A 13223-nucleotide genomic window follows, 5' to 3' on the forward strand; every position below is an offset into this window, starting at 1 on the left:
CTTTTTTGATTTTTAGGAACTGTGAAGGGAATATGAAGGCAACATTAAAATGGTTTTTAAGTATTAAAAAATATTAAAATATTGAAAAGTGCTTTTATAATGTAAGTGTATATATATTGAAGAAAAATATTATAAGTTATTTTTGAATGTTGAATGTCGAGTTTTGAATGTACTTTAAATGAAAACAAGTAGTAAAAACATTAGCTGAAGCCCTACCTAAACCTTTTTTTTATATTAAAACATGCTGGCATGTGTTTGTCTTAAAAATGGTGGGCACTGTGCAAAGACATTTTTAAGATTTCTAATTATATATAGATTCAAAAATAATAATCTTGAAAATGCATTTGCTAACTTAACATATTCAACTGGTAAATCACTGGCAACCTAGTGAAAAATAAAGATTTAAGTGGCAGCAAGTGGAGCTTTTGGCTCTTTGTCATCTACACTGTAAAAGTGATGATTTACTTAAAAAAGCTGTGCAAACCCACTGCCTTAAAAGTGTCAAGTTGACTACCTAAAAAAGTGAGTATACCCATTGTAATTAGGAACTTTTAAGTTGATTTAACTTAATTTTTATAATTATATGCATACAGTTCATTTACTACATTTTAAGGAAACCAATTTGCTCACTTTTTAGGTGAAGTTAATGGTCACACTTTATTTTGATGGTCTGTTTGTTGAATTTAATTTACATTGCATCTACATGCAAACAAATTCTCATTAGATTGTTAGGTTGGGGTTAGGGTTTAGGGTTAGTGTAAGTTGACATACTTGTAAAGTTTCTTATAGTCAGTTAAATGTCTGTTGAAGGAGCAGTATCAGCAGATATTAAGCAGACAGTCTACTATTACTCACTTATTTTAGATCAACTATGAATTTTTACAGTGTATGGGAGCAAAATAAACAAACCACAACATCAAATGTATATTTTTTTTCTGCAGATTGAGGTGTTTATTTAGTATATGTTAGCATCAAAGCTTAATGTGAATGTTGTCTTATTGTATAAAGTTTTCATTTTAAAAAATAAAGATACTTACAAATGTAAAAAAATAAGTAAAAATTATTCATTAAAACACAGAAAACAGCATTTCAATAATCTATAGTACAGCAGCAATTAAAAACCGTCTAAAAACCGTATGATTAAGACAGCTATGTGTGCTTTTGTGTAAAAATATGATCGAAAGCAAATATATTGGTCTCTCATTAACAATTCAAAACCATATCTTCTTGTGCAAATATAAACCAATCAAAACTTTTGTTTTCCCTTACATGCATAGAATAGACAACGCCAATCATGTAGTTTCATGAATGACATGATGGTCCAACTGAAGTTTCATGACAAAGCAATGTTGTCCAGCAATGCAAAGGTCAATATAAAAGAACATCTGATTACTTTTAAAGTTAAGAAAAATGGTTTAGATACTATAAACCTGTTGTTTATTATTTAGTTATGCCATATTATTCGCATCTTTAGGAAACGAAAAAATATAAGTGATTACAAATCCAGCTAAATGAATACTGTATAGAAAAGAGTTTGATTACAATTCATTGTGTTGTACATCAAGTGTGGATATGCTATATAAGTAAATATGTTAGAAAGCTGAAGGGTCATTAATGTAAAGGTTTCCTGCAGCAGAGACTTTCAGGGCTTTCATTTTCTCAATTCAGCGGCACCTTTTCGACCTTTCTTTTCATTAACTCGAATTTACCTGACAGCCCACGGTTGACCAGTTCTTGTTTTATCTAAAACACAGATGGACAGACAGATCAAAATAGATTTATTTGCATCAAACTTCACTTGTTATGAATGTCCATTAAAAATAAAAGTCCCTGTTGACTTACTTGCTGCAGAACAGCCTCCAGATTATCACTCTGTGTCAGGTCTAAAAACGATTTGATTTTAAATTGAGTTCCTATAATATTTTCTAAAAAAAATCCAAACAAACATAATTAGACATTTTAACATATGTACAGCAAACAAATTAACATGGAGTGTTAATTTTGTCAACGAAAATGGCTTGACATTAACAGAAACTTTACAGTTCTAAGTAACGTGTTCCAATTCGCTCATCTAATCAATGAACAGCACAATGCAGTGGAATAGTACATACATATTATAAATATTAATATTTGTCTTTTATTGTTGTTCATTCATTAGATGAGTGGATCAGAGTGTGTGCGTTCATAGTTTTCAAGTCAAGTCGAGTCAAGTTGAGCTTTATTCTCATTTTACTACATGGATGGACATGGGGTGGAATGAAATGTCGTGTCTCTCTAGAATGCGGTGCTAAATAAATAAGCAATCATAAATATAAAAACAACACTGGATGTAAGAGCTATTTTAAACCTATACATTAGAATCCAAGCACTTTAACATAAGTCAGAACAATATTGTGCAAAAGAGGTATTTATGGTTGAAGTAGTGCAACATGATCGTAATACATTCACAAGTAAACAGTGTTTTCCTTAAGTCCTTGTAAGATGGAGTTTAAGTTAAGTGACTGGTGCATCTGTAGAGAAGAGCGTATTTTTAGGTGGTTTGTCAAGCCCACTCACCTGTGTGAGGCACACTCTGAAATGAACAATGTTTTATAGAGATATAAAGTGATTTTAAGAAAGTTTCTGATGCATAGAGAAATGAAATAAAGTAGAAAAGATTTTTACAGGTGGTTTGTCAACACCACTGACATGTGTGAGGCACACTCAGTCACATTAATAGCAAAGAAGACTCCATTAAGTTTTTGTTTTTGTCACGCTATAGGCAATGAGCCTTTTCTCCGTTATTTTTGTTGACAAAATTAACCCTGATGTAAAGCTTTATTAAATGTCTACCATATCCTTTGTTTGAGACGAAGGCCCAGCGACCGGGAACACCTACATTAGTGGTGTTCTTGAGGGTTTGGTAGTTAGTATCTGAATTAGGAATTACAAATTTGTTCACAGAGTTTATTGTGTCATATCCAGCCTATAACACAATGAAAAACAAATGCTGAGTTAATATGAAGTGCAGGATGTCATTAAATCTAGTGATGTTTATTTTACCTTTACTTGCTCATAAAGCACCACATCACAGTCTCCAAAATTCATCAGAAAGAAAGTCCAGTTACCACCTGAAATTAAAACCACTTGTGACAGGATTGTCTGAAACAAAACAACATAACATCATATTTAAAAGATTATAGAGTCTGTATGTTTTATTTTTTATGCACATTCTGAATAGCACATAAAAAAACACTTTATGAAAAATTGTAATAAAAAAACATATGCACACAGCTGAGCAGAACAAGCTTTTTATCCAGTAAGGAAATGTGCATAAACTACAATGGAAACACATTTAACAAACAAAATTCCAACATGCACATAAAAAATTGAGTGATTTTTGAAAATGGGTGGACCTTGTAAAACATCTAAAATGTTCTTTTTGTCAATCTAAAAAAATTCCTTGGAAAAAGTCTGTCATCACAGTGGTTCAGTATTATTATTATTATTATTATTATTATTATTATCATTATTATTACTATTATTATTATTATTACCTCAAGTTCTGTCTGAATCGTCTGCACTCCCAAAGAGTGTCTCACGCCCCCAAAAGCCATAATGTGTTCATTGCAATGCAGTCTCATTCTGTAAACATACCCCTATATACATTCCTGGAGAGCGCTAAAAATGTCCTAGGAGCGTTTTTAGCAGTTTTTGTTTTTGCAAATCCACCAGAGGTCGCTGTGTATGCTTTTTGAGATCTTAATTTTTTTTTTGCTAGTGCCATTTGCACATGCTGTTCTCGCGTAAATCCACCAGAGGCCGCTGTCAACTGACTGACTGACTGAAAAAATTATCAATCGACTGATCCACCCACCTCCTTTCCAAAACCCAACCGATAGTGTTTTTAAAAGCATTGATTGACCAGCAAACACTCACTTCCCTAAACCCAACCGACAGTGTTTTCCAAAGCAATCCCGAAAAAGAAAAGCCCTCGCGGTCGCCTGATTTTTACCACAGTTTCCTATTGTACCTCATTCTTACTCTGTTATTTATTTGTTTATTTTATTTTTTGGCTTTTGTTTTTGTTTTATTTTCTTTCTGGAATCATTCTTTGTCAGACTTGAACCATGTCGTCGTGGTCAACTCCGCTTTACGTCACAAGTCCACCCACGTACGCGGCAAGCCACAGGCAAAACTAGTAAAAGCTGTCCATACAGAGGAAAGCGGTCAGCTGGTAAGCGCGAAAAGGAACAGCATCATACCGCTCCATAGCATTCATTTTAAAGACGAAATGCAGCCATACATTCATCTGGCTACTTAATTCACAATCTCCAGAAATGTATATAGGGCTAAGTTTTTAGAATGAACCTATGTTGGTTTACTGTGTTTAATTTTTGTCGCAAGCAATTTTTTATACCGAAAAAAGTCCCACAGAGGCTTCTCCTGCAGCAATAATTTAATATTTGGTGCTAGTTCATCAGAAAGTGGCAAATTTGTTGTCTAAACACATTGGATGTAAAGGCTGTAATATTCATCAATGTTTTATGCAATATTTTAGTTTGAGGATTTCAGAATGAGTTTCATTTGTATCTTTGGATGGAAACATAGCTTGTGACCTTAATAAGTAAGTATAAGTAAATAAATGAATGCGTTTTACCGGATTTGGCTGTAGATTGTACCTCCAAGTGGCTACAAAGACCCAGGAAGCATCGAAGTTTGCTGGAAAGAAATTTCGGTTTATATCCTGAGTGGCGCGGTCGAGCACACTTCCACTTGTGTACTCCTGATATGAGTAAAAGCCATTGTAATATTCATCATAGTCATTAAAGATTCCAGAAATTAAATCATCTGTTCCTCCAAAGGGATTAGAGTCAGGTGTTAATGCTGGCGACAATGTGAATGTTAGTAGTCCATTATAAAAAACCTGTAATACAAGAAATCAGTTTACGTTTAGCCATTATTAAAACTAGCTAATCACTGCATTTGCATTCACACTCTGACTTGCAACGGAACTGAATTCTTACATTTAAGCTGTTGTACGTGTGGCCAAAGAAGGTAAATGGGGCTGAAAGGGCAACAGGATATGAGCTGTCATAGCCAGGATGTTCAGTGTCTCCTACAGCCGAGCCGAATGGATAGAATATCGCCGGAGCTGCCAGAAAGCACAATGATGATTAATGAAGATGTGTGCAATTTAAGTCAGAATCTAATTAGTATGCTGAATTACAACTAAGTCAAAAAGCCAATTTAATACCTGCATATGCGTTGAAGGCCCAGCGACCGGGAACGCCTACATTAGTTGTGCTCTTGAGGTTTTGGTAGTTGGTAATTGAATCAGGAATCACAAACTTGTATGTGGACTTTATTGTGTCGTATCCAGCCTATAAATCCAAATGCTAATAATACACACAGAGCTGATGCAGAAAATATATGACTGTATTTTACATTCTGTGACGTCTTTACCTCTGTTCCGTCAAATAACACAGCACAGTCACCATAATTGAACAGAAAAAAGGTGCCACCACTGCCTGAAATTAAAACTGCTTGAAACAGGATTTGCTAAAACAAGAGAAGAAAAAACATCATGATTCACAGCCTATATGGTCTGTGCCATAGATTTATTTATTTATTTTTAAATAAACAACTTTTACCGGGTTTGGCTGAGAGGCATAATTCCAAGTGACAACAAAGACCCAAGAAGCTTGGAAGTTTGTTGTAGAGAAATGCTGGTTTACATCCTGACTAGCACGGACGAGCATATTTAAATCTGTGTACTGCTGAAATGAAATCATCCCAAGGTAATAGTCATCATAGTCATTCCAGAGCGGAGCAATGAAATCATCAGTTCCTATGAAGGGGTTAGCGTCAGGCATTATCTCTGGAGATAGCGTGAATGCAAGGAGTCCATTATAAAGAACCTGTAATATGAGAACATAACTTATATCTTGCAATAACCACAATCTGGCTCATCACTGCATTTGCGTTCAGCTTTTAGATAGGCAATGGAACTGAATTCTTACGTATAAGCTGTTGTATGTGCGGCCAAAGAATGAAAATGGAGTCGAAAGAGTAACAAGATATTGGTTTATATCGTAATTAACGTTTAGTTCAGTGTCTCCTACAGCTGAGCCGAATGGATAGAATATTGCAGGAGCTGCAGAGAAGACAAGGACACAAGTCGCAACAATCGTGTAATTATTCTAATTATGAATGCAGTGTTAATTTGAAAGTCAGTAAATACCTGTCCATGGCTGTGCAGAGGTTGTTGCAACAACTGTTAAATAGAAAACATCAATAGATAAAATACTACTGTGAGATACACACAAGCATTGCACTCAATTCATTGGATGTTTTTTACAGTAACTTTCAACCGAAACAAACAAGCTTAAGACGTTTAATTGATCAAGAAACTGATTAAAAAAGGTTTATTATTGTAATATTATGGCATGAAGGAAAGATATGTGGGCGAATGGCTCCACGTACAGTTAAACATAAATAGTAGTCGTGTAACGGATCACAAATGTCACACATTGGATCTCATTATGGTTTTTCAGTTACGGATCAGACCATTTTTCGGATCAGCCAAAAAGGGGAGGAGGTAAATGTAATTTGCTTTCCATTTATTACAAAAACAGCACCGCAAGACACTTTGGTTTTAACAAACAGAACTTAGAACCTATAATTTTATAAAAAAATAAAATGAAAAAATAATCAGCTGAATAAAATTCACTGTTACTACTATGTTGCTGATAACGCTAAATGTATCAATCTAACATTATACTTTTGTACAACCCATTTTTATTTTTAGTCTCATTTTCAAAAAATGATGCAGTTATTCACTTATAAAACTTCATGTTTCATTGCTGAGCATTTTTAAAGAACTATTCAGTGGCATATTTTTGACGGCCACCTATTGGTTAAATAATGTAATTGCTGCCTACAACTTTGAGCACGATGGTGATTTTAATCTTTACCATAAACAACAGTGGTTTTATCTAAACTATAAACTGTTCTCCCATTACTTCTGTGTTATTTGAATGTTTGTACTTCATAACTAATTCAAAAGACTAAAAACTGAATCTCTTTCTTGATTTTTGCAATTTTCAAACAGAGATTTGAATTCAGCGATTCAAAGTATTAGTAAACATATGCAAATCACTATCGTTTATAATTTATGTTGTGTGGGTGTTGAGATCCTGATCTTTTAATGATTAATCATGGAGCTCACACTGAATGCATTAATGCAGGCTAAACAAGTAGTGACAGAAAACACCTTTAATAACGCAAGAAACCCACCACATCTCGAATAACCTATAACAACTTCTTCATCATTATATTTTACAGGAAAGCCTAAAGGCTTTTACACATATGATATACAGTTGAAGTCAAAATTATTATCCTCTCTGAATTATTAGCCCCCCTGTTTATTTTTTCCCCAATTTCTGTTTAATGGAGAGAAGATTTTTTTAAACACATTTCTAAGCATAATAGTTTTAATAACCCATTTCTGATAACTGATTTATGTTTATCTTTGCCATGATGACAGTAAATAATATTTGAGCTTATATTTTTCAAGACACTTCTATACAGCTTAAAGTGACATTTAAAGGCTTAACTAGGTTAATTAGGTTAACTAGGCAGGTTAGGGTAATTAGGCAAGTTTTTGTTTAAAGATGGTTTGTTCTGAAGACTATCGGAAAAAAAAAATAGCCTAAAAGGGCAAATAATTTTGACCTTTAAATGGTGTTAAAACTGCTTTTATTCTAGCCAAAATAAAACTTATAAGATTTTTTTCCAGAAAAAAAAAATTATCAGAAATGCTGTGAAAATTACCTTGCCCTGTTAAACATAATTTGGGAAATATTAAAAAAGAAAAGAAAATATCAAAGGGGGCTATAATAATTTTGACTTCAACTGTAAATGATGCAAGAGGTGATCTCTCTGCCATCGTAACAAATTTAGGATTAATCTATGAGTAGAAAAATGTATTATTCTGCAGGTCATGTGTGTTCCAAACCATTGGTTATGATCCATATGAATCATGGATCAACTGTGATCTGTTACACCCCTAATGAAAAGCCAACACAACCAATGACCGACAAACAATGGCAGAAACACGGAGACTTATATACAGGGAGAACAATTGGCTAAGAAGAAAACAAGGGGCAGGAGAACAAATGTGGAGCCGGTGCAACAGAAAACCAGAAAAAATAAACCAGATAAGACAGTTCTGTGAAGTACACAAACATAGCACAGGTGTAGTTCATAACTCTTCTCTTTTCACCCTGATGATCCCTCAGTTACACTGTTAACCCTTACCGTAGATTATGCAGTAAATAACTATAAAATAGCCAGTGTTTAGCTGTAATGAAAAGAAACAGTATTTTACTGTAAAAGGAGCAGGATTTGTATGAAATTCTGTAGTGCAAAGAATAAATTACAGTAATTTACTCTATGTACCCATTACAGATATTTACTGTGATAATAAATGGTAAATTACTGTTCAACCATAAACAAACATTGCTAAATTACTAGTAAAAATGTTTATAAAAATATACACATCTTAAACAGCACGCACATACATTTTTGCAGAGACTCAATGAATTTGTCTGGAAAACTTCAAATGAAGTAAGTAAAAGTGGCATTAACAGAATAGTATAAAGGCTTTCCTAAATAAATGTATAAATCATGTTATTTGTTGTGTTTTTTATTTTTACTACAGATTTGTAACGACAGGAGAATCAGATTATTTATTATTATTATTATTATTTTTTGCTTTGGATAAAGTTTGTATATTTTTATTGTTTTTATTAAACGATATGTGCATAATTGTGATACATGTAGGCAGTTGCTTTGAAAATATGCTATGTACCAGGGGTGTCAAACTCCTGGAAGGCCGCAGCCTAGTAGAATTTAGTTCCAGCCCTGCTTCAACAAGTTACCTTTAGATTTAGTTTGATCAGGTGTGCTTAATTAAGGTTAAAGCTTAACTGCACTGTTACCCTGTAGATTATGCAGTAAATAACTGTAAAATAGCCAGTGTTTTGCTGTAATGAAAGAAACAGTATTTTACTGTAAAAGGAGTAGAGTTTGTATTAAATTGTGTAGTGCAAAGGATAAATTACAGTAATTTACTTTACGTACACATTACAGGTAGTAACTGTGACAATAAATGGCAAATTACTGTTCAACCAGTACTGTCCCATCTACTCTGATGCTTTATGTTGCTAATCATAGAGACGTGCATTTTAAAGGCAGAAAACAATGATTTAGGCATCACCAGACACTCCCATAGGCTGTCTTATTCTTAACAAAAAAGTTTTAGAAAAAGGTTTTCAGAAAATGCTGGCCCTTTAAGGGAGCCAGTTGTTTGATTTGTTTCCTGCTGTGTGCTCTATTCTCTGTCCATCAATTCAGATGTAGAGTCTGATATGTTTTAGGCTTTAAATAAGAATCTACAATGAGTAAGTAAAATGTGTTCAGATGAATTTTGAGGGTTTCTAAAATAAGGCTGTGTTTTAAGTTATATTGTAGTTATCTTGAAATGTATTGAAAGCTACATTGTTAGCTAGTTAGCCTCTCCTCATATAACTTCTTACATTACTTTTATTTAAGTATATTTATTTATTGGATATTGCATATTGTCATAATGTACAGATGCTAACATTTCATGTATCTTTCTGGCAAATAAGCTGTTTTTATGCACATGAAAACCATTAAATTCCATCACCTTAGTAAGGTAACATGTGCACAGAAATCATCACAGGGAATCACAAAAACATGATACACTTAACCATCCACACACAAAAGCTCTACTGTCAGGTCCCAGGTTGTGAGTTTGTTGCTATTTCAGATTTCAGAGCAGTGTTCCACCTATGAATTTCTATTAGAAACAATATAAAAGTTTGTTGTCATGAGATTTTTAAAGTAAATAATAATTATAACAATAAAAGATTGGATCCTTTGGATATTCGATGTTGCCAACTTTATTTTTGTTTTTTTTATAATTATTTTTTAACTTTTTATAGAGAATTGACAGTATGTGCCTGCGTTTGACAAACATGTTTCTATCTATATCTCTATCTATGTGTTCTTTTCATACGCCTTTTTTAAATAATTAAAAAAATAAAATAATTATTTTGTGTTTTTTGCTGTTCAGTTTTTTATGCATGATTCGCATTGAGGAGAGAGTTACACGTTTCACTGCAACACACCTGAACTAATTAATTAGGACCTGAACACCACTTGATAATTACAGGCAGGTGTGTTTGTTATGGGTAGCAACTGAAATCTGCAGGAAGGTAGATCTCCAGGAACAGGATTGAGCACCCCTGCTATATACCATAGGGGTCAAACTCCAAGTTCTTGGAGAACTGCAGGGCAGCAGAGTTTAGTTCCCACCCTGATTCAACGTTACCTGTAGATTTCTAACGAGCCTTAATTAGTTTTATCAGGTTTGTTTAATTAGAGTTGCAGCTTAAAGTCCCAGTCACGCTGCACTTTTCTCCCTACAGACTTCCATTTACACGCATGTGAATGCTGCAGACCTGGAATGCAACCTCATGTGACAAATTTTACAGTTCGCAGTATTGGAAAGTTCAAGCTTGGAGAACTCTGACCTGCATCATGTGATTGCTTGAGACCAATCAAAGATCAAACTATGACCTCTCTGAACAAAAATTATGGACCAGTCACTTGCTTATTCAATCTCTAATTATTTTGTTTAATCCCACTCCTTTTCGCAGTGCCATATGACAGAATTTCGCATACTCAAACATTAGTGTGACCACAGCCTTACTGTGCAGACCTGTGGCTCTCATTAATATGTAAGATGATATATCTGCTGGTTTCTTAATTTTGTTATATATTTTCTGTTGTATATTTGTTTGCTGCCAAAACAATAAAATAAATTTGTCAGAATTTTTATGCCTTCTATTTTTAATAACAAGTAAGAATGCTAATTAATTTTAAGAACACTATGACATACTATTAATGTGTATGCAGTATAATGCTGTGAGTTGTAACACTACAGTACAGTAATTAACTGTACAAAGTTTCCAGTTAGTTACCACTACTGCTCTATTACAGTAATTAACTGGCAACACTGTTGCCAGCTACTCACTTTAATGGTTCGGTTACAGTAAATAACTGGCAACACTGTTGCCAGCTACTTACTGTATCGGTTCAGTTACAGTAAATAACAGGCAACACTGTTGCCAGTTACTTACTGTAACCAAATCTTTACAGTGAGTATCTGGCAACAGTGTTGCCAGTGTTCTACTGTAAAAAAGCCTGGTAAGGTCTAACAGTGTACGGCTCGCATGTCAGCCTGCCTGTCAGACATTTCACACTGGATGAGAAATCATCATCTTCAGCTTAACCTCACAAAAACGGAAATGCTTGAAGTTTCTGCCAACCCGACTCTACATCATAACTTTTCAATCCAGATGGACTGGGCAACCATTACTGCATCCAAAATGGTGAAAAGCCTTGGAGTAATGATTGATGACCAACTAAATTTCTCCGACCACATTTCTAGAACTGCTCGATCTTGTAGATTCGCACTCTATAACATCAGAAAGATCTGACCCTTCTTATCTGAACATGCAGCTCAACTCCTTGTTCAAGCTCTTGTTCTCTCCAAACTGGACTATTGCAACTCTCTACTAGCCGGGCTCCCAGCTAACTCTATCAAACTTCTTCAGCTGCTTCAGAACGCAGCAGGAGTGGTCTTTAATAACCCTAAAAGAGCACATGTCACTCCGCTGCTCCCCCGTTTGCACTGGCTGCCAGTTGCTGCTCGCATCAAATTCAAAGCTCTGATGTTTGCTGACAAAGCGATTTCTGGCTGCTCTCCTTCTTATCTGCTCTCACTTCTGCAGATTTATAGGCCCTCCAGAAACTTGTGTTCTGTGAATGAACGTCGCCTCGTGGTTCCATCCCAAAGAGGGAAGAAATCACTTTCCTAAACTCTCGCATTCAATCTGCCCAGTTGGTGGAATGAACTTCCTAACTGCATCAGAACGGCAGAGTCACTCGCTGTCTTCAAGAAACGACTAAAAACTCAACTATTCAGTCTCCACCTTTCTTCCTAATCTGCAATTGCCTCTCTGGCTCCTCCACTAACTACAAAAAAAAAAAAAAAAAATAATAATAATAAAAAAAAAACTAATGTTTTGCTTCTTAAACTTCCTTTACATACCTGAAACGTCCCTACAGCACTCATTCATTGTTGCTCTTATAGTTGTGTAAATTGCTTCCTTGTCCTCATTTGTAAGTCGATTTGGATAAAAGCGTCTGCTAAATGACTAAATGTAAATGTACAGTAACTGCATTATTACCTGGTGGAACTGTGGTGGTTGGCAATGGGGTGTTTTCTGAAAAAAAAAAATGAAAACAGCAATTAATAATTCTTGAGAGAACTTAACGAGTGCAGGTTTTATTCTGCAAATTCACCTAAAAATAAAGAAGCAGCAACATCAAAACCATGAAAACAATAAAGATAAACTAGTTTTATTATTGTAATGTTAGGGCATGAAGTAAAGATGCAGTTAAATATGTAATAAATATTGACAAAAGAGAAACAGAGAGGGTCCAGCACAAGAACAAGAATACAGAAACATGAACGGCTAACAAAATTAATCACCGACTAACAATGGCAGAAACATTGGGACTTATATACAGGGAGAACAACAGGCTAAGAAGAAAACAAGGCACCAGATAACAGGTGGAGCCAGCGAGACAGAAAACCAGAAAATAAACCGGATAAAACACTTCTGTGAAGTACACAAAAACATAGCACAGGTGTCATACAGAAATCACAGCGTTATTACCTGTTGGAACTGTGGTGGTTGGCAATAGGGTGCTGTCTGAAATAAAGACCAAAAATAAAAACAGCAATTGGTAATTCTTAAGAAATGGGGATGGGGTGTGCGCGCAAACTGAAGACCGGGTGGGGAAGGTATGGGTGAACTGAAGAGCAGGAAGCGGATATGAAGATGGTTGCGTGTTGGGTTCGGTGCACATGGGGACTGAACCAAATAGCTAGCCAGACTGTACCAAAAAGCAGTTTGGGGGTGGGGTGGGGGGGCCTTGTGGAATTCCAGGAGTTTTTCGGAAGACTGAACAAAACGCGAAATGTAGAGCTGGGCTCATCAATCTTGGTCCTGGAGGGTCAGTGTCCCTGCAGGGTTTAGCTTCAACTTGCTTCAACACACCTGCCTGTGTGTTTCAAGTATACC

General features: G+C 35.0%; 1 protein-coding gene across 2 annotated transcripts in view; it reads right to left on the reverse strand.

The window, feature by feature from the left end:
• Window positions 1-923: 923 nt before the first annotated feature.
• The window catches only part of LOC100332535 (uncharacterized), a 32432-nt gene continuing 20132 nt past the window's right edge, over window positions 924-13223 (reverse strand). The window contains exons 10-22 of one of the 2 annotated variants that reach the window (XM_073918894.1): window positions 12816-12851; window positions 12324-12359; window positions 6224-6256; window positions 6003-6136; window positions 5634-5900; window positions 5446-5541; window positions 5237-5363; window positions 5007-5134; window positions 4640-4906; window positions 3043-3141; window positions 2833-2965; window positions 1843-1925; window positions 924-1743 (exon numbers count right to left, since the gene is read on the reverse strand). In XM_073918894.1, coding sequence (XP_073774995.1) covers window positions 1660-1743; window positions 1843-1925; window positions 2833-2965; window positions 3043-3141; window positions 4640-4906; window positions 5007-5134; window positions 5237-5363; window positions 5446-5541; window positions 5634-5900; window positions 6003-6136; window positions 6224-6256; window positions 12324-12359; window positions 12816-12851 — 1523 coding nt within the window. In that variant the 3' untranslated portion in view covers window positions 924-1659. The remainder of the gene's footprint in view (window positions 1744-1842; window positions 1926-2832; window positions 2966-3042; window positions 3142-4639; window positions 4907-5006; window positions 5135-5236; window positions 5364-5445; window positions 5542-5633; window positions 5901-6002; window positions 6137-6223; window positions 6257-12323; window positions 12360-12815; window positions 12852-13223) is intronic. The other variant, XM_073918895.1, reaches the window with a different exon arrangement.

Source organism: Danio rerio, chromosome 12 (assembly GCF_049306965.1).
Source record: "Danio rerio strain Tuebingen ecotype United States chromosome 12, GRCz12tu, whole genome shotgun sequence".
Lineage (NCBI taxonomy): Eukaryota > Metazoa > Chordata > Actinopteri > Cypriniformes > Danionidae > Danio > Danio rerio.